The 23023-nt window shown below is 40.7% G+C and overlaps 2 protein-coding genes across 3 annotated transcripts in view; both read right to left on the minus strand.

Annotated features, from left to right (window-relative positions):
• LOC145439667 (cornifelin-like) overlaps nucleotides 1-1944 on the minus strand; it is a 59815-nt gene extending 57871 nt beyond the window's left edge. Inside the window, exon 1 of the mRNA XM_080317196.1 lies at nucleotides 1935-1944. The gene's annotated coding sequence lies outside the window, so the exon portion shown is untranslated. The remainder of the gene's footprint in view (nucleotides 1-1934) is intronic.
• Nucleotides 905-22570, minus strand: LOC145439654 (cyclin-dependent kinase-like 1). 2 transcript variants are annotated; one of them, XM_080317178.1, is made up of 9 exons: nucleotides 21784-22570; nucleotides 19694-19815; nucleotides 19192-19264; nucleotides 18378-18468; nucleotides 11231-11431; nucleotides 10732-10814; nucleotides 10611-10667; nucleotides 9646-9819; nucleotides 905-3199 (listed from the first exon to the last, which is right to left on the minus strand). In XM_080317178.1, the coding sequence occupies exons 1-9, from the start codon at nucleotides 22180-22182 to the stop codon at nucleotides 3041-3043; spliced, it is 1359 nt and encodes a 452-aa protein (XP_080173304.1). In that variant the 5' UTR covers nucleotides 22183-22570; the 3' UTR covers nucleotides 905-3040. The 2 variants fall into 2 exon arrangements, with proteins under 2 accessions (XP_080173304.1, XP_080173303.1); XM_080317177.1 differs by having other exon boundaries at nucleotides 9622-9819; nucleotides 21784-22566.
• Nucleotides 22571-23023: the final 453 nt, after the last annotated feature.

Here is a 23023-nt window from a genome sequence, read left to right on the forward strand (position 1 = left end):
AAGGAATATTTTCCTTTTTACCATCAATCTCATCGAAAATATACGTGAGTACTCATTTGACATTTTTGCTTCATTTCGGATTCCTTTGAGGTCAGAGACGCACGGTATTTACAGGCTATTTACAGGTTTCATTTAACTGTAAAATATTCTAGGATCACAAATTACGCTATGAAATAGACGTAAAAATTATTATGGTTGACATGCAACCTTCTTGTGACCACAAAGAGATACATACTTGAACCTTTTATCATTATTATTACCGCTATGACATCATAATACATGTGATAATGGCATACTCGACTCGGCATCGAATCACCCAGATACTCGATCATGTCCAGCGCTGGTCGCTCCATGAAAGTCGCAAATGTCAAAATTATACATTTTGCAGTGCACCCCGTACCCGTGCACATTGTCTGTGGCCGTATGAAGCGGCTGTTTTATACTGCTATTTGTAAATTTACTGGCATAAACTTGAGATTTCTAAAAATGAAGACATTTCGTTTGTTTTGTTCGCATTTTAAAACAAACAAGGCCAATCTCGTATGACGATATCATATATGCGGGGCGTCATTCAGATTTTTGACTCAGCTTCTGCAACCTGGATGGACCGGGCATACACACACCAGCCAGGCAGTCATTTTTATTTACAGCACAATCAATGACCTGATAGCTTAAGCCCATATTAAACGTAGTCGTAAAGTAACGATATGCACCGATAAATTGAAGAAACATTCTATTACGTCCGACGACGCCTATATCAATACGTCATGAACACTTTCTCCCTCTCCCCTAAATAACGCCTCCGAAATATGAACGCTACGTCATTTCCCCCTTAACTATGAACTATTATACACCTTCTCTCTGTTCGTAATGTCGTTATCGTTAAATACACATTACACAAGTATGCCATTTTGAATGCGTTTATTGTGGTAATGGAAAACATCAAATGAAATCGTGACATTAAAATGATAGAATAGTAAAAATTGTCGAAGTATATTACAAGTTCTACAGACCCTACGTCCCACGCCTCGCATGTCGCGAGGCTATTTCTTTGGTAGATAGTCACATCTGTACAATCGATAATATGAAATGAAGGTAAATGATTTACATACAGAATAAAAAAAAACTGAAGCTATACCCGTTATGGGTTGACGTGCTGGGTACAAGATGGGGGCATCTCAGCTCGGATCCAGCCTGGAGCGAACCCGATTCCAGTATAAGTCGCAGTGAAAATGACTTTGGTTAATCTGGTATATCTATACAAGGCGGGACCTCTTCTGTCGATCTAAGCGAAATACAGATTTCAATAATTACAGGGCAAGGTATTGGCTGGATATGCCAACAAGCTTCAGAAACGCACCCATATACGCGTTATGAGAAGCTAGATTAAAAACGGGTGTCATTTGGTGAATTTACGGGATTACACGTAAGGTGCAACGCAATCTTAATATTGATTGTATGTTGAGAGGTAGCGAATGCTATATGATACAATCATGGCACAGTGCATGTACGTACCGCCTAATATATAGACTGAGGGTGAGATATCTTTGGTCGGGTACGAAATTTTTCACAAAATTTAGCACGGTTGTCGTTTTGTGAAATGGATGTCACCCTGGAACTAGTTCACTAATCCAAACGAAGCTTTAAAAAAATTATAATCGCGTCACCGGTAAGAAATAACGTCATTTCATAACAAAATCGAGCACCAGAAATAAGAGCCAATACAAAAACTTCATGTTTCTTAATAATAATAAACGCATCGGGCAATGTCTATAAAATAAGGAATAGTTTGAAACGGTTAAGCTTCACTTGTTATCGACCAGGTATATATGAGAATTAAAAATCCTGAAAATTATGGTGTGGCGTCTGAGTGTCATTTATTTCTATCTGACTACACACCACTGATTTATATTCCCGTGATACATTGATGTCACTATAACAACCGTAACCACTGCTACTTCAAAATTGTACACCAGCCTTATCATTGTCGATTGACATAGAAATACAACAGGAAATAGTGCCTAGCTGAGAATTACTTACTGTTAAAATATGCCGTGGCGACAGAGGTAACTTGTCATCTACGAAACGGGAATGTGGCTTACGTTCACAACAGCTAACCCATAGTCCGCCAAAGCCAGGCATTGTAAATGCGATATGGTTGACAAAAGGATGAAGGTTAACCATCTAGTCTATGCGATAGAGTCATGTTATTCTAAGCCACCGCCTTTGTGTATTATGGCAAAGCTTACAATCCAATGAAAGGAATTAGAAACATTATCATCGTACAATAGTGTGATGATGCGTACTGCGCCGTTGAGACCGTATATTACCAATTACCACGTACTGCGCCGTTGAGACCGTCTGCTACCGCGTTTTGACGATATAATTAGACGCAGGGGCAGTCCACGGACGTGCCGATACGCAAATAAAACCAGGACACCAGTCGACTACTGTGTTATGTTGGACAAATATCGAAACATAGGCCTCAAGGTGTCAGAATTTTTGACTGAGGAACAAAAGTCCTAATGAGTCAAGCTTCGAAATTTCAAGCAGAAATAAAAGCATGTGTAAAATCTTAACCACTTGAAGAAACAGTGCAAGGAGTCAAAACCTATTTGAATACTTTAAAAGAGTAGACGTTCTTCGTTACTGACCATGACCACCAATGATAACGACGCTCGATGATAAGCTACAACATTAAATCCCGAAGAAGAGGTAACAGGAAAATTAAAAGAAAATAAAAATGAATGGTATTTCGGACGCAAAATTCCAAACCGACGCACGCCGTAGATTCAGAAGGTTTGAAATCGCATCTGACGTCATGAAATGAAGATAATCGCGAATCCGTGATACACCGTACGCGCGACAGCCTACAGATGAAAGGCGGGGTCACTGCAAACTTTAAACCCGACGGTAGTCCAGTCTTTGGTCGCATCTACAGTACACAAGCGCGATGACACCTACAACCCGCCAAAATGGATAGCCGAGTCTTTACGTGCGGGCCGGGCGAGACTGATTTCTACGCGGCATAGCGCGGGGTTTAGATGTTGGGCAGCCGGCGGTCGAATTTGAACTTATGGCGGGAAACCGCTCCGGCTCCGCCAATGTCTTTACCGCCGTAGGTCGCGTGTTTTGAGTCGGGCGCCGGCGAGGATGAATTCGAGAACGTATTGCTTCCGGTGAGCAAGGGCAGGAGATTCTGAAATAGATAAGGATAGGTCTCATGAATACACGTGTAGAAATGGAGGGATCGCTGTAAAATTATACTCTATAAGTACAAGGCATGCCAAAACTGAAAAGCGCTGAAGTATTAATATCATTATTGTACTGTACACTTCAAAGTTTGTTGTTGTATTTGGTGCCATGCGAATATCATGGTCTGGTCATATTGTTACGTCATACTTTGCCATTGCGGTATTACTTTTCAATCTGCTTGAATTCCTCGTAAGAGGGTTCGAGTTTAAATATATGTATTCGTGCGATGGATGTTGTGATTTAAGCAATTTTGGTACTTTGAAAAAGTATGGGTGCTACGTTACCAACTAACTCCACGTATTTTACAGATTTATTAACATAACAGCGAAAGTATAAATATCTATATAGACGTTTATTTATAAAGAACCATAGTTCCGAAAATAGGTGACCTCCATCTCTACGGCAAGCGAGAGAAAAATCCACTGCAAACATTACACGCCCGAACGACCACGCAACACAGCAAGGGCCACTTCAAAGTTCAAACGCATCACGCTCGAATACGCACACATCACAGCAAGACAATGCTATATCCCAGAAATAACAATAAGACCGAAGTCACAAGCGGAAGAACACACGCAAACCCTATCTGCCGCGTTCCTCACCGTTGTGCGGCTACGCAGTGTCATCCCTCTCGCCGTACGCGACCCATTGAAGAGGTCCTTCAGCATTTTTCAAGAGATAGTTTCCGCGAACAACGAACGGTTAAAGATTCCGTCTAAATTCCGGGTTTACGATCGCGCGTACGCTCAAACTGTATTCGCGGGGTATAATTCCGCAAAAAATCGGCGTAAAATGATCGCGTTACGCTATACTTCGTACGTCGTGTAATTTAGTATTTTCGGGACCCCGAGTAAGGCAATTGATGCAGTTGCTGGGATTGTCGGACTGCACCCCCGTGCTGAACATGCCTCTTCATTTTTATACTTCTGCAGATTGCAGGCCCTTGCTCACCAACTGTGAAATTGTGCATGCCTCTATAACTCATCTTTTTACTATATTTGTAGGCTAAGGTGAGAATTTGATTAACGTATTTTGAAATGATTAAAGTATTAATAAACCGCACTGAAGTCGTCGCGAATCCGCCCCCCCCTCTTTTGATTTTATCGCAATTCTTGAGGCATTGGATTCGATACAAAGGCAAAATATAAAAAATCTAATTCTGCTGCTGAAAAAACCCAGGCGCCTGTATTATCCAAAGTTATCCACCGGATTTCACGTCTTACCTGCAATTTGGTATATTTTCAACGTGCTCATAAACTGTTACGTTGGCCTACTATACGCAACCGCATTTTCTCACGCGATTTTTCAGACACAATTGCATCACGGTTTTCGACATTTACCGAACCGGGAAATCAGTTTTTCAACAGCAGTCTCATGCTCACTGCCGGCTTAAAAATCGAATTACTGTACCTAGTGATGTGTGTCTTGATTGGACATCATTATTATTTGATTTCGATTATGTATCGATCGTCTTGTACTGCGTCTAGTAAACGAGGATATAGTCATTTGTTATCTGTAGCCCTACAGTGCACGTCAGGACCAACTGTTATGTTCCCACATTTCATGAATAAACTCTCAAGTTAGCACAATAAACTTACATCTATATTGTTACCCATAGATCACAGTTTGCTCTGATATCATATATATGGATTGAATTCTGGATTTGGATACGGACTCGCATCACAAATCAACAACAAGAGTCAGGTTTGAAAATACCACAGCCGCTCATCTCCGCTAAGCACACACCGCGAGGCTATTCCCGTATTCAAGTGCAGGAAAGTGAACGCGCGGGAATCGGCTAAATTACCGTCGCGGTCGCAGAGAGTCAAGTGGCGCGGCGCCGCTAGGATGCCGCCCGCCAGAAGTGCCCTCGAAACGCGGCATCGAATAGGATTGTCCCTTCCGCGCGCAGGCTGAAAGCTCGCTCGCTGTTAATCGCGTGAAATAATGATCCCCGATGCCACTCCAAAACTGAAATTCGGCATTGTTTCCCAGCGCCGAATGGGCTTGATCGGCCTACAAACACGGGATTAACTCATTCCGTGTCATGGCAACGGGGAGCGGAATATGACATTCCCACGGTTTGATTTATAGGCAGGGTCTACACACCAAACGTGGGGAACTAGACAGATTACACTGACAAATTAGACAAATTACAATGAGTGATTTGCTATGAACTGAACTTCATTCGATGTCTAAAATTCCGAGAATTCAGTAATTCTGATTCTAATGTAATTCGGAAAAAACAGTGTAGCTTCAATTCTATTTTAATTCAGTAAAGCTGAAAATATTATAGTTTTCCAAGTCTGCTACGCACCATTGGTTCATGGCTCTCAGCCTATGATTCTCAGCTTTTGGATCTCGCGGTGGTCTTTTGATCGTCAATATCAACCCAAAACAAACGTAATTACGACAAAGGTACACTGCTCAAAACGTAAATATTGAAACTTTAATATAATGTGAAATTCTTTAAGATATTACACATTTTATAATGCGTGGTTTTATTGAAGTTTCTGCAAGGCAAATTCCGGTTGAGACCACCGACTCGATCGTGATAGTTGGGTTTGTCTTGAAAGAAATGCAACCTCGCTGTAGGCTAGAGAGCTTATTATACTGCCACGTGTGTAGCTGATTTAAACTGTCGAATTTCGGTAAATTTAGTTTAAAAAGTCTTCTTAGCTGTCGCTCATTACTGATTTTAAACAGTTGTGAAGGAAGATGAGTCGAAAGTATGAACTCTATGTTCAGTCTGTAAGCGTTACAAATTATATTCTAAATTCCTGATTCAATTTAAAATTTGGTATGTTATTTCTCTTGGACAAGCCTTCAACCCCTTTCAGTTTTCAATTTAGGATAAAATTAAAATTTCTTTGACTTGGGTTGAGAACCGATGGTCTACACTGTACAGAGTGCAATTGTGCAATGTACACGTGCTCACCGTTTCGACATATATCTTTACGCTAACATTTGGCTTTATGCTTTGGCGGTAACTCTTTCGGAGCAAATATGTGCTTGCCTCTTAGCGATATGAACAAGGCTAATATTATGATGTTGACTTACCATAAATGAGGAAATTCTACGGCTAAAGTCATCATCGGCGATAACGTTTTTCTACATTCGTCCTACAGTCAATACGATAATAATTATATCTCTGGCATATCTCTGATTTTATACTTTTAACCATTGAACCTAAAGCCGTGGTATTGTCGAAGATGTTTGACTAGCCAGTTTCTGTGGTTAGCAACGAATTATTTCTACTTTTATGAGTACTCAAGTACTTGCATTGCATCTTACTCCTGTGGTTGAGATTTTATGAGTTTTCAGATTTTATAATTCCTGGTTTTTCTGGAATTGCTAAAGGCGAACTGTATAGTGTGCAACGAACCAAGCTTGCTGTACAGACATTAACTATTCTCATGCTTATGAGAACGGTCTCTGATGTGATACGAACTGTACTTGATTAAATTTGAAGGTTTTCGCGAGCTCACTAATTCTAAATCTAATCTAATTTGGAGAAAATCTGTGTATAGCTATAATTCTAATTCTAATTTAATTTGGAAAAGCTAAAATTTCTCTAGTTTACCAGCTATGCTTCGACCACCTGTTTTTGGCTCCTGTATTCGATGTGATTCGGGCGTGATTTCGTAAAGTCGGGTGTATAACACGAATCAACCATAACATATATCGTGGATGTACATTGTACAATGTACATGTGCTTGTACAGTACATATTGTGCATTGTGCTCAAATACGACCTTGAACGTAGACATATTTCATATCTGAGCGTAGCCGAACCTGACAAGCCGCATTGTAAATCAAGAACACCAAGCCGAGGCTGTAAGTTTAAGAGAACGTGCCGATTCGGTACGTGGCGCGGATGAGCGTGCTGACAATTCCAGCCCCGATGTTTTACGCGCCATAAACCATGAAATCAAAGGCTTAATTCTGTTGCTAGTATCTCAAACGATGATTTAACGCGCGTTCGGCACGTGAATGAACCTGACAGGAGTCGCGCGACTTTACGTGGCCCGGAATGCTCGCTTTGGATCAAAGGTTTATCCGTGTCAACAAAGACGGATAATCGCGTTCCGAGTGCACCCCTACGATTTAGCGAACTGTTCCAGCCTTATTAAGCCACCGTTGGGTCCAGGCGGAGTTGATCGGATTGTCGCCTTCCGAGAAATCGCTCAAACGCAACACAGAGGCTTGCGGTTACTGTCGCCTACCGTGCCGAATTACGTATCAAAGAAACGGAACTAACGTAACAGGCGGTAGGCTACACGCGTTTAGGTGCTAGTTTTCAACACTTGGCGGCCTTGAAGCAGGGTTTGGCTACACACGGGCTGTAAGCTGCCAGCTGGCGGGGAGTTAGCGTAGTGGTGAGGTTTGTCTGGGCTCCTCTTTCCCCGTATCGCTGTTCATACGGCGACAAATAGCTCAGAAAAAGACTCGGTGAATGAACGCACTCCCAAGGAATGAAAAAAGCAAGAAAGAGCCTCGGAACAGAGACTAACAGCGAAAAAGGAACTGTGACAATCGGCCACTAGATCGAGGTGGACGCAAGTTTGAGAGACCTCAACTGGTCGCTCGGCAGCCTCATATCTGTCCGTGTCCATTCATTAAATTGCGTTGTGTCTTATCGCATTGAAGATTGTCTGTGTCTTGATCAGATGAAAATATACTCTGCCTCATGTCATAATTGACTTTCGAAATCGCATGGCGAATCTTTGCGACTAACGCAAAATGACTGATGACACTACGAATAGGTACAATATTCGAAAAGTTATCCAGTTACTGTGATAGAGGGTATATTTTACGCGGTTCTTATGGCGATTTCACTGGTAAAAGTGACACAGACTTATCCCAAAGTTATTTTATACTTTTCAAGGTCCAAGGTGCAAAGAGTGAAATCTTTCGCCTGAAAACTGCTCGAATAATAGTTACATTAGTCTAAGCACATAAACAGTTGAGTAAGTAGTTGCGCTACTTGCGAACTCCAAAAAAGTACACCTACTCCGTGACGGACCACCTTTGTAAATGAACCCTCTGTATGTTCACAATCGTTATTGTGTATGTGCGTGTGTTGTTTTTATCTTGCGCTATTTGTTCAAGTGGCTATGATTTTAGACTTCTTATATTGCGGTTATAAGGATGCTCTTTGAGGCACAGAGCTTCAATATACAATTGAATAATGTATCATGTCTCCACAGTAATTTATTTTATATATTTTCCTTGCTTATTGGTGTGAACAGAAAAAGCCTCTCTATCCATCGGTTAATATCAAAATAAGCCCGAATAAGTTCGGGTGACATTCGTCAGGAGTAGGGTCGCATTTTAAACAAAAATCAATTTAAAACAAACATGTTTAATACAATGCGGCCCTTGTTTAAAACAGGTTCTTTCGTTTTTTAAGCCATGACGTCACGAATATTCAATTGATTGACATTGGCAATTGCAAATATAGGGTAAATATAGCTCCTTTGCCGAAATATGGACGTATACTATAGCTGTTGAACTGACTATTTTGAGGGTTCCAACCATTCACTATCGTATACGTCAGCTATATTGGGTTGTAATCGTATGTAGGCTCATACAACATGTTTTTGGAAAGTATTTTCGCAATTATGGCATAATTACACAATTTAAATAAACACAATTTTTAAGGCCTTTGTTTAAAACACTATTTAAAACTGTTTCAAACAACACCTTTTAAACAGCCATTTGTTTTAAATGCAAACCTAGTCAGGGGTAATAGTCTGCATACTAGTGGATGAGTCTTTAGTTTTTTAGACAAAAGTAGGTTTCTAATGCTTTCTTTTCTACTTATTTGGCAGTCGCAACTTCTATTTGTACCTGAGCACAAACGATGTACCCGTAGTCATTAAATGCTGGATGTTTTTTCCGCTAAGAACTGTTGCGACAAACGCCCCATCTTCGCGACAAGCACACCCACCGCAGTGTTTCGTAAGCATAACGCGCGATATTGATATTCGTGGGAGGAGACAAGATAGCCAAACAACGCCACAATACCCGTGTATTAGATACCCGGTCCTGTCATGTTTATCGAAATAACGCCGAGATAGATACATTTCCGAGCCGGGAATTATTGACGTTAAAGTGTCACTGTCATCAGTCCCGTATGATAGCTGATTAAACACGCGATGTAAGAATAACCGCGCGGACAAAAGCCAGAAAAGTGCAACGACCTCGAGACGAGTTGAAATCACGTAACAATGCCAGCGCGGTTTGAGCATTGTGACGATTCAGCAGCCGTCGTCCGCGTAAATTCGAAACTATCATACCATTCAGCGTATATTATAATAGCTCTCATATAAGATTAGTAAACTCCACACCACTGCAAACTCACAGGAAAAAAATCCCTATGTGGTACCCCTTGGTTGCGTCGCCTTCGCCTGGCGCCTTTGTGCGGGTAATGCGGGTGGTGGTGAATGGGCTGCGGCTGTTCCTTGAGCGACTCCAGCTCCTCGCGGAAGCTGTCGAAGTACGTGTGTTCCAGGAGCTCCTCGCACGTGAGACGGGCCTGCGGGTCCATTTGCAAGCAAGCCTGGGAAATAAACATATGTACAAAACTGTATCACAGTCATAGACAGGGTTGCCATCGACATTGATGAAGAAAAGGACATTGATGTACGAACGCACTTATGCCCATGTCCTAATGTCACCTGGTCACGGCCGTTTTGTGAACTGATGACGAATTGACTGAAGATAAAGGTCATCGCGGCCTCATCGCCGAAAATATTGACAAAATTGCCGCAAATAAGTACAATATACGGTTACAAGTCGAAAATATCGACAAATCTGAGAAAGAAGGACAATGCAGTTGTATCGGACTTCAAAATACGTACCAATACGAGAAGTAAGGACGGTATGGCACCCGCCCTCTTATTCAAGTGATATATTAGCAGGCCTATACTTCAAAAGACCAGTACGTCGCGCTTATACTGTAAAATAGACGCATTTCGGTCGGTGAAATTGCCAAACAAATTTTATGGGCCGGTGAAATTTCCTGTTGTCTTCTTGATATTACGATTGTAATGCGTGGTTCAATTGAAGTTTCTGCAGGGCTGAGTCATGCTAAAACCACGGACTCGATTTTGACTGCTGGGTTTCTTTTGCAGGAATGGGATTTCGATGTTTGCTATAGATTCTATTATACTGTTCAATTTTGTTTGAAAAGTCTTCCTAGTTGTCACATATTACTGGCCTCGAACGAGCTGTAGGCTACGGTATGCTTTTAAATAGTCGGGTACAGCACGTGCAGCATTGATGATGCACTTACGGAGATATCACCACAACCGACTATATCTACACGAAAAATTTGAAACGCACACTCACCTTCATGAAACTGAGCGCTTGTGGATTAATGCCTGGATATCTCACTTCCAGGGGTACCTTTGAAATATCATACACTGTTTGAGACGATTGTGAAAAGGGTATATTGTAAAAGCATTAATACCCGGGTTTCAGGTTCTGGGATCGTAAGTCCGTGAAAAAATTGATTCGTACTGAAGATATGCTTGTGACGCGGGATTAGATCTCCTGAAGGAATACAAAGACATGATGAAGCCGGAGTTGTAAGATCGCACTTGTACAAAGTCAGATATTTTGAAACTGCTGCTAGAACTGGAACTAGAACTATACTCACTTTTTAAAACTACCAACTACAACTACAACTACAGCTAGATGTAACGACCTTTAAAATCCGCAACTAACTATAACGCAACTAATCAGATTGAATTCTGAAGCAAATCATTGATATTTATTTTATCGGAATAGGATTGTATTTCCTGTAAGAACATCACGCAACTAGAACTAGAACTGCTCACTTTTCAAAATCTGCAACTAGAACTAGAACTACTCAAAAAATCCAGTACCTTGTCGGCCGCCAACTAAATAGATTGGTATATTGCACAAGTCTGCATAAGATTCAAGATTCAGTCCAAGTCTCAACTTACCCAAAGTTCTTTGGATGAGGTAAAGCTGGTCAACGTCCGATTTGCCTGGCCACAACGCCTGGCCGCAAAGCAGCTCGGCGAAGACGCACCCGATGGCCCACACGTCGACAGGCGGACCGTACTGGGTGTCGCCCACCAGCAGTTCGGGGGCGCGGTACCACCGGGTGGCGACGTAATCTGTGTAATCATCACCCGGGCCGGCTGCAAAACAGCGCAACATTAGGATATCTGTAAGAGGTTCTTGTTAAATCAGAGTTCATTGCTTTTATTACCGGAATCTAATTGTCCAATTCTGGTTCTTACAATACGTCACATGTGTATTTGCTACGTCACAGTTTATATAGGCGCCACGGTGTCGCCACTTTACCGCTGAATATTGTTCATTGTTTCCCTATCCAACTTTACATTGCGAGATAGATACAAGGATGTTTTTACGCGTGGTATCCGTTTCAATGTTGGCTCGAATTCAAAGCGACAGACAAGACCAGTTGAAAAGCACTTTCTGATGCGCGTAATCCGTTAACAAACACATTCACGTAGCGCGTAAGAGCGGTAAGAACGGCGTTCGCCCAACATGAACGCGTGAGTAAAACCTCTCATCGCCGTAAAGCATATTCAGTATCGATTGAATTCTAGGGAACATTGTTTTCGAATTACGGTATCTGGGGCGACTACGCCGCCAAACGCACCGATATTTCGCCATGGAAACCACCAAACAACACGGAAAAATATCTAATTCGATTGTGAAGCGATTCGGTACACAAATACGACACCGGGCAATACGCAAATATACATCTGAGCGGTTCCGGGTTGATGGTAAAGACCGCGGTCGTAAAATCCAATTGCGGTCAACACGCGGTATTTGCCGAAGTCATGGAAATCTCGAGATAATTCACGGAATTATGATTAAGCAAAGATATGAGATAATGTGACACTACAAAGCGAGGTATCGCAGATTAAACACGGCGCTTTAAAAATGACATCAAGCTATATCAAACGCGCGGAAATGGGAATACTGAAATTTAGTTGCTTTGGATTTATGCTATCCAATAATGAAATCATTCCACCTTTTGGTGTAATCGAGCACATTTTGGCTGTTTGCATTAATTTTTTAGGCAAAACTAGGTGGCTAAAGCGTAAAATCGTATAGCTACGGGCGAACAAAATTTGAAAATTTCACAGAAACTCGAATTTCCATCAATTTTGGAAAATGAATCCAAAAACTTGAAATTTTGAGAATTTTTGAGTTTTGAAAATTTGAAAAAATGGACATAAGTTACTTTGATACCACTGCGCGGCGAAGTACTTTTACTGATATCGAAATAGCTTCTTCTGGTACGCGGGAAAAAAATTTACGTATTCGCTATACATTTCTACTTCCACTTCTACGTTTTAAATGGTTTTTCAGTTTTTCACACAAAACTAGGCCTATCGAATACTTTCTTTTTTATTTGCCTAAAAATCTCTACTTTTACGTGTACTCAAGTAGAAATTCAATACTTGAGTACCGAGGATGAATTCTTTGACCGCCTCCGATCCGATCATTACAAAATCGCAGAATAAATCCACAGCGCCATAACCGAATTGTCAAACACTCATAAAACCGCACGACCCTGCCATAAATCACGGTGCCGCCAACGGGGCGACAGTAATGCGACAATTGCCATTGGATACAAGACGAAACAAAACTTTCGTTTCGTCGCCGATTACCAAATCATCTTGGAGTGCCACTAAAACCAAGGTGTTGCCGATTACGTTCACAAATCACAACGGTGCGGTATTCGAAGTTGCGCCGTAATTGCTGCTATGCCAACAGCATTAATGTGCCTGTCGGCCATTTGCGAACAGGGCGTGACATGACAAGATTTCAACTTTAAATCAAGGCAGAGAGACGGTCACGCTGTCACTTCCGCGGCTGAAATAGTGGATGTAATACACGGCTGTAAATATGCCGACATGTCGCCTGCGACAGGCGCAGTACCGGAACTCACGATTTCCGAGCGAGAACAAATAGACCTGAATCGGAGTACATCTATTGATAAACGGCGCGGAGACGGGATAAATCCCACCCGTTGTTAAATGTCTATTCCATCCATAGGATACTTACTACTCCAATATTACGCTTTCAAACTGTGTGTATTAGGGATGTTTAAAAATGATTTTTCTTTCGAATTGTACTGGCTACTTGATGAAATGGATAGGTTACGAAAAAAACGCTGAACACCAATTTTAGTGCAATTCTAACGTATAGAGGAACTTACTGCTATAAGAGGAAAAAGTTTTGGATTTATTTAATATAAAAAAATATATAAAAAATTTTCAACTTTTACCGGCTACCCCATGAAATTGTTAAGTTGCCTGAAAAAACGATGTACGATGTACACGAAATTTAGCTCGATTCCAACCCGTAGAAGCGAAGTTATTGGAGTATAATATTTTGGATTTGGAAAATATAGTATTTACGGTGGCAAATTCTTTAATTATTTATTATTACCACCGTAAATACTATGATTTGAAATCTCAAATTCTGAGCATCAATAACTTCGCTTGTACTAGCTTGATGAAATTGTATCGTTATGCTATTTGGAGTTAGATTTTCGCAGAATTCCTACCTATTGGGGGTTTATCCAGGCTCCTCCTCGCTATCTCATCAGCGTAAACGAAGTCTTACAAAAAGCCTAGAATTGGGCATGCTACAAGTCGGCAGTTACGGAATAAAAATGAAGAAAATGAAATGAAAATGAAAATGAAAATGAAGCTTGATGAAATTGTATCATTACGCGATTTGGTGTTACATTTTCGCACGACAGCAAACGAATTTAGTACTTTACGATTTGGATTTGGATTCGAACAGGAAACTGGGTCCGGTTTTGTAATTTGAAATCCGCCCGGACTCCTGCAACGTGTAACAATTTGATAATTACGTCACCGCTCGCCTTACAACAACACAGGCATACGTACCGACAATTACGAGTATTTAATCACAGGTTTGCCATGGGCATTACCGTCAACACCCGATAATAGCTCTTTAAACCATCGAATTAGATCAATCAAAGTCAAATTGAAAGTGTTCGGTGAACGGCAAATATCGGGTTTAGCTTCATCAAAAGCCAAGAAGGAGATCACATAGTTACTGTAACTTGTCGCACAGGTGCGCCACGGTCGACGCGTGAATTTGATAAATGTTCCAATGAAAACATTCCAAACGGTTAACTTTCACTTGGCGACTTGCTATTAACCACAGGCTAACCTCTGGTATTTTCGTTATAGTGACGACTGTCTTCAGATAGTTTTGCATAGAACTTGGGTGTTGAAATTGATTGAATTTGATTACGCAACAAAATCCGTAGCTGACAGATGTCTCAATGGCCTATTGAGCAAGTGGCGGAAATAAAATCAAATTGCTCAAGAAATAATGGCGACAAAATGAAATTGACGGCATAGCGTCTGTAGAATCGTTTTGGGAACGCAATCACTGATTATGTATAACATAACCGTAATGTTGTCCCAGACATGATAATCGTAAAAAGACAAGCTGATAGCTGCCTACGACCCGTTATAATCACATAGGCGCAAGGACGCAGAGCAATACAGATTGGTCCGTAAATCGTTCTCAGTATATCACGGCTTGTATTGCTTAGCTAAAAGGCCTATACATTAACATGCGGAGAACCGTCGTGATAAGGCAGAATGCGTTCGTATATATATTTTTTGTCAAATAAAAACATCACATCACACGATTTCGATGCTACAAAAAGACAGGGAGTGGTCCAAGCAACTAAAAGTTTAAAAAACCAACATTGGCCCACAAATATCGATAAAAACAAGGGGTCATAATGGGGTAATAATGGTATCGCAATGACGGAAGGTAAATTTTTCAAAGCTTCGGCTAGCTAGAGGTAGGTTGGCATATTTCCGCACCACCCCACATTCAGGATACAATTCACCACATTAGCTCACGTCAATGATGACGTTTGAATCTAATTATCATGATCTTGACACGATAGATACCGACGCTACCCGATGTATTGGGGTCGCTGGTTGTTTACGATGAGTAATTGCAATTAGCTGTGGAAGTGCTATTCAGCGGGAATATATTAATGAATTCTCGGAACCGGCGAAATGGTAAGTGGTACTACAAACGCACACCGTAGTAACATTGGGTCCGGTTACTGCGCCGCTTCGTAAAATTCGTAATGATATTGATGTGTAGCTGATAAGAACTCACGTATTCACGAAGAAAAACTGAATTCGTTCCGTTTCAAACTTAGCATGGTGTAAAGGAGAAGATCAACACTGTATAAGTCGGTAAAATGGGAAAGATATTTGAATGGCGAAGCTTGCCATAACATCACCACAATAAACTGCAGTTTATTCTAAGATGGTCGTTCACAGAATGATCCTCAACCAACTGAGCTTACGCAAGCGAGTTACACCTTCCTTATTAAGGGCAGATTCATTCAATGTCGCACGACTGACATGTCCATTTAACAGTATCATAAGCGATCGGGGCCTGCGATAAACCGAAGCAATTAAGGAATATATGGGGTTCGACCATTTTTAGGTGTCTCTAGTTTTCCGAAAACGAATGTCACCCAAGGTGTATTTTCAAAATGTCGAATAACTTTTTTTTTCAAATTCATTGCAGGAATATTACATACTCTTGGAGGTAGAGAACTTCAGCATACCATTGAATAATATAATAATTGCAATTGCATAGAGTTTGCTAACTAGGTTCCGCACAATTGCGACAACTTTTATCAGAAGCTGACAAAATTTGCTCTGATCACAACGGGCCGGACGAAAATATAACCTGTAATAACACATTCAATTCATGTTGAAGTTAACCAAAATATCTCTGGCTGACACTCGCCAGGGGTGATAGTGAGCAACTAGCAATCCGGAATTGGGGGCTGTATACATTTCTGCGTCACAATCGAACGATATCTAGTTTGTCTACAGGGAATCGACTTCGCAAACACAAGTGGAACACTTGGTATGGAGTAGCATAACAACGGTCGGTTCAATTCACCATGATCAGGCGTTATGTCCAAATTTTAATTTCCTGGATATCAACAGTGCGCGCGTTTAGGCCGGCAACCATGGTCAAGCAAAGCGGTTTACAACAACAGGCGGGCGATCAAAAAGTACCCGCATCCACAGAAACATTCATGTTTACAACTGTCCCTTTGATCCGCTCTTTTCAAAGCGATGAGACCGGGCTCAGTCGCAGAACTCCAAGCCACCTTTTACAATATTGTTATTCACTACAGAAACCACTTGTACACAACGTAAAACCGTGGGAATAGCAAATCCGCCTATCAATCACCCGCGTAATATCTGACAAGGGTTTCGCTTAATCGTTGTAGGTTACGGGACTGCGAACATTCAACGGGCGTGGCGTGGGACTATTGGGCCGGTGATATTCTATAGTCCGTGTCGGCAATCATCAAACGCTCTCACGACTTATGGAATTCCTATATGATATTAGGCGCGACGAATGTAATACGATTCCAGCAGAAACAATAGACTCCATAATGATATGCAAGATTTGGAAGTAAACAAGTCACCGAAGAACTGTAACCAGGCGGTCTAAAATATACCTTCCGCAGCAGATATACTTGTGAAGCTTCGGATTTATTTACATCTTCGTCATGAATATATTATAAAAATGTGCAATCGAATAATATACACATATTGAAATAAACCCGAATATTTTCCACTGACACCAGTCGGGGATAATCGTCAGCAACTAGCAGATGAAAATAGCCGAGAATATTCGGGTTTACTTCGATACGAACGTTATTCAATTGTATATTGAAGTTCTGTATACCCCCAAAGAGTCCCTTATAAAAATGCAGGCTATATTGAAGCAATGTACCCTAAAAAGTCTCCTCAATAGAAACGCAAACTTGGCTTAAAACGACCGTTACGCGCAAATAGCCCAATGACGTCGTATTTTTCAAATCCAGATACGGGCGGCAAGGGAGTGTCGTACCCGCCCTATACTGACAATGTACATTGTACATGTACAGTGTACAGTAGGGCTCTTCAAAAATGACTTTTTTTCTCAAATCGTACTGGCTACTTGATAAAACTGTTAGGTTACCTAATTCAAGCCTACACACAAAATTTGGTTCAATTCCAGCCAGTAACCGCTTTGCTACAGGAGAAGAAAGTCTCTATTTATTATATAAAAATAAATAATAAAAATTTTGAAAATTTTCTGTTCACCCCATGAAAGTGTTAGGCTGTCTATAGAAACGATCCTCACCAAATTTGGTTCAATTCCAACCAGTGGAAGCGGAGTTATTGCCGTCGAAAAATTTGGATTATGAATAAAATAGTATTTACGGTGACCGATTCTTTGTTTATTTTTTATAGTTGTGCTCACCGTAAATACTATTTTATTCAAATCCAAATTTTTCGACGGCAATAACTTCGCTTCCACTGGTTGGAATTGAACCAAATTTTGTGTGTAGGCTTAAATTAGGTAACCTGACAATTTTACCAAGTAGCCAGTACGATTTGAGAAAAAAAGTCATTTTTGAAGAGCCCTAGTGTACAGCGTAGAGTGACACTCATCTTCAAAGCCGACAAAATGGCATCGCGGCACCGTCAATATTCATTATTATGTACTCATAACGCAGTATTCATTCGGGCCATGGCACGAAATATAATTTGAAGAATGCATTGTATTTCTAAAAAATAGAGGCGCAAATTATTATTAACAGCCAGACGGTACCCACGAAAATACGCGACGCACAATAGCGGTATAGCTGACAGTAAGTATTAAATAATATGATTTACAGCGCAGTATAGCTTCAACCGTTCGATAATTACATTAGAAACGGACTACTGTTTACGCGGTTGCTAACAATCCGTCCAGCCAAGTGATCATTTACAGCTCAACTAGCATCGCCCATCTCAACCGCACTTGTTACGCGGGAGTCAAAAGTCGAAAGGTATACGAATCTCCATAATTTAAGGCCCAAGATTGCAATAGCACGCAATATTCAGTTCCGTAGCAACAGTAATAATCTTGAGACAGCAAAGTCACAAGAAAGGGAAACGTAACTCGCAAAATGACGACGCCTTGATTACCACTATGTGACGTCACAACCGACAACATGTCACGCGGACTTACTGAGTATTCTGGCGAATCCGAAATCGCATAGCTTTATCACTCCGTGCTTCGTGATCAAGATGTTTTCGGGTTTTACGTCTCGGTGGATGCACTGGAAATGCGAGGGTTTGGTTGAAAGTTAGTTTCAAAGTTTACCCGACCAGAGTGTCATTTGCTGACACTTTGGTGGGCTTAATAATACATGAGTTATGCCTTCTAAATCGATCGATAGGGCATATTATTACTAAATTTTATTCTGCGTCGGGTTGGTTCAATAGATTAAGCGAATTTGACAATGATATTATCATAAAAGATAAAAACATCGCAATTTCTTATTATTTCCTCACGGAGTATTTAAAGATAGTGCACAAGCTCAGTGGCTACCAACGCATGCGTCGCGACCCAAACTTGGGTCGTCTGATTATCATCTTTTTGAGTCGCGTGTTTTCAGGTATATTGTATCGGAGGCGAAAAAAAAACAGTAAATATAATTTAGAACGCGATGAGATCACAAAACTTGAAAATATATGCACAATGACTGAGTACATGACCCGTATTCAAGAAACGCTACTCCTACTCGGTACATGGTGAATTGGTGATCGAACTCTCATGTTCTGTCGAAATTGGATATAATTTGATCTGTAGCGATATTACGACTAATTGTATGGGTCGCAAGATTAAATCAATATGGAATATTTTTAAAACTAGGTCGCCTTGAAAACGTGTTGGGAAACACTGCACCAGATAATACTATTCGTTTGAATCAATGCTCAAAAGTGAGCGACAGCCTGCCAACAATTGGAATTAAGTGCAAAGCCATATGCAATATACTTACATTGTGTTGGTGACAAAAATTGACTGCTTGCAGGACTTGCCAAATAATCTTTTTGACTTGATTCTCGGGAACCCTGGCGATACAACACAAAATCAGATTACGTATCGTAAAATCGCGATAAAAATAAACGACCGTCTCGAATACAGTACGATTCGTTTGTCGAGACACATCATACAACAGGAATTCGCTGTATTACGACACAATAACCGATTACATATATATTTCGCTGAACCACATTCATAATCTTGTTTTGTCTTCTGTCGTCGCGCCACCCAGGAATAGAAAAGGTTGCCTTAAAATAGCGCATAGGAATATCTCGAGGGAGCATGACACCAGCTAATGAGAAAAGCATCGGCCCGTTATAATGGAGGCAATTATCGGCACATTAAACCCTAACGAGGTACTTCCCGCGACTTAGGGGCGTGGGTTAGGCTTCTTTGCGCGAGACACCTGGTTATGTGTTTCCCGGGTTGTCACTGGTAATAAAATAAACGCAACTCACCCCCGCGTGTTCTTGTCGAGTTCCGTCAATACGGTATGATCGCAATATTCAAACACAAGATGTAATTTACGCTTTCGTCGAAAAACTTCAAGCAAATTAACGAGATTGCTGTGCTTCAATTGCTGTAACGAAAAATGGATGGGTAAGTCAACGTCGTCGATATCCAAAAGGACGCTCGAACGTTCGCGTCACGACTAGCGAGTCTTCATGATTCAGATATCAATACGATTAGGTAAATTTACTAAACCACCGAAAATGGATGATCATTTTCAACTAGTAAAGTCGTAATATCCAGAGGCGGTGTGCAACGGGGACTCTCTAGTCGCGACGGGGACCAATTACAGCGAAATGCCGTCAATCAAATTCTTATACAACTTGTGATATGTTTCTAGGTCAATTTAGATCTAATGTAATTCCTGGTTTTCCTGAAAATGCTACGGGAGTACCGGTACAGTATAGCGCGAAGCGAGCCAAGCTTGGCGCACAGTAGCCTACAGACATTTGCGATTCTCATCTGATTTGATTTGATGTGAGCTGAACCAGATTGGTGTTCGTCGACCACTATGGTCAATGGTCATTTACACCCGGCCAATGTTCTTCATTTTTATGCCGTAGATGCCGACTTCTAGGCTTTTAGAAGACATCGTTTAATTACACGGATGAGATGGCACGGATGAGCCTAGATAAACCTCCAACACTGAGGTCGGATTCGAACGCACAACCCATTGGTGTTGCAGCTGTGGGTTATACCATTACGCCATCTCGCCACACAGAGATTTTCATCATATAAAACAACGGCAGAGGTTCGATATAGAGACCCTGACTGTTTATCGCCGTGAATTTGTGATAGATTTCTTGACAAAATAGCAGCTATGAGTATGGCAACATGGCACCGGAAAACGTAATACTATATTACAGAATGGCTTGGAATGACAACCAGTGCGTTCACGATCGTACAAAATACACGAGCCCCATGCGCACTGTAGTTTGTACATTACAAAATAAACAATCACGGAGACTTGGGTAACCGGCGAAATAACGTAGTATACGCATACGCACAGATAAGTAGCGATTTCAAATTCCATAGCCTCCTGCTGATTTAGTAAAAAGGTACGCATCGCAGGACGCTCCTTCTCGAATCTTATACGCATATTATTGTAAGGATTGCACCCTTGGAGTGCTATCATTGTAATCGATCATACGTCTTCCTGAGAGAGTCAAGGAGATACAAAAACAATGCAGTGGCGCGCTGTTAACTTCGTGTTCTGCCATCGCCCCGCGGAAATAAACTCCGTGACACTAATATTGATTTTAGGACTTACATACATCACGAGAATAAGAAAGCAAACAAGAATACAATTTGGAAAGCCTGTCATTTCTACCTAACAAGTTCTTCCTTATTTATTGTAATCTTGATTCGCGCGATTTGATTGAAGGGCTGCACGACGTATGGTAATAATCGAGTATTTGTTATGATACTAGGTTGCACCTGTCCAGGTTATGAAGATAAATACACTCCACGAGTATTGAAGCGACACAAGAGGGGAATTATAATGGAAATGAAATCTACGGGCTGTGGTACCCATGCGCTGATGCGCAGAAGTGATAATAAAACATTGTAAGACAGAAATAGCGCAACCAAACATTGGACACACACGGAAGACACACATCTATAATCCTGGCAATAAAGATTATAGTATTTATTTTGATTCGTGGAGTAGTGAAACATTGTAAGCTACTATCCATTTGATTAAATATTCAATTTGAGAGTTGAGCATTCAAGTAGTTTAGAGTAGCAAGTGTTTTAAGATTAACGATTATTTATTATCAGTATCTTGGTATATTTTGCATATCATTGCACAGCATTGCACATGCACAACCCAACAGCATTCATTGAATGATGTTGGTGAATATTGCATAGTGACTCTTAAGATGATGATAAATCAGACAATAATTAGTAGAAGCAATCGATATTGCCTATGCAGAAGTTGACAATATACATATTATTAACAAGCATTCTCCAACCATTGTGACAATACACTGCCACAGTGGAATCACTAATAGATATGGCCTACACGTACAAGGTTTACCTTCAACATTCTTATTTCCCGCAACGCAATCTTTTTGATCAGCGGGTCGTCTTCAGACTCTACAAATTTCTTGATGGCGACAATTTGGCCGTTGTCACGGTTTCGGCATTTAAAAACGACGCCGTACGATCCTTCGCCGATCTTGCTGAGTTTTTCGTACTTTTCCATACTTTTCGTTCTCGGATGAGGCTCGGTATCGCACCAGATTACCATAGGCTCGTATGTGGTACTTCCTCGGCTAATAGAAAATGTATATATAATCCTGCGAATGAGAACACAATGGATAATGGCCGTGTAACAAAAGAAACTCGATACATTCTTCTCCAAAGCACACAAAGGCCTTATTCTTATGCCTTGATTGCTTCCAAAAGAAGAAATCACTGTTTTCCTGTAGCTCATGGCATTTCTGAAGATGAGCAGGCTATGGGGTTTGAGCAGAAAACAACAAAATCATATGCATCATAGCAGAGTTTTGGCAGGAATTTTTACACCTTCATTGCATTTTGCTAAATATTGTACCGATGCCAGACTGATTAGACAAAAAAGTTAAAATAGTTCTTGGGGTATAGCCTATTCCAAACAATATATTGGATTATTTACAGTGTTATACACTTATTCAATGCACAATTTTTAATGCATCACCCAGGGAGAAAATGTTATATGATAATGGTCAACATCTGCTCAACTATTTTGATTACGCAAACTGCTATATTGAAGATAAGTCTTAATACTTGTCCATGGTCACATTTTTGTATACAAATGTTTTGGAATGTACAATCATAAAGCTCTACCTCTACCCATCATACCTATTTCTATACTTAAAACTGGACAGTACGTTCATGTAATGTTGGTGCTCAAACTATAGCTTTGTGCATAACCTGAAAACTAGTCACTACCCCATACCACTGACTACCAGTTCACATCAAGTCCATCTAGTAACACAAATAAATGAAATCTATCTAGCTTATGTGCATTTTACTGGAATTTCCATCACCACAAACAGCCCCTAATATTTTAATTTCCTTTCCCCACCTTTACCAACATTTGCTTGATATGAGGGTCAGTTGTATTGCAATCAATTAATAATGCAGCAATATAAGCATAGCATTTGTTGCAATAGAGGAAAAGAGTAGTAATCATTCAGAAATGGTGGAGAAAAGGCATCAACAATGATAGTAATTCATTCACAATGATAATTTATGGTCAAATCTACACATTTTGTATAACAGACGGCTGCAAT

The sequence above is a fragment of the Botryllus schlosseri genome, chromosome 5 (genome assembly GCF_051294905.1).
Source record: "Botryllus schlosseri isolate E-star chromosome 5, Bs_hap1, whole genome shotgun sequence".
NCBI lineage: Eukaryota > Metazoa > Chordata > Ascidiacea > Stolidobranchia > Styelidae > Botryllus > Botryllus schlosseri.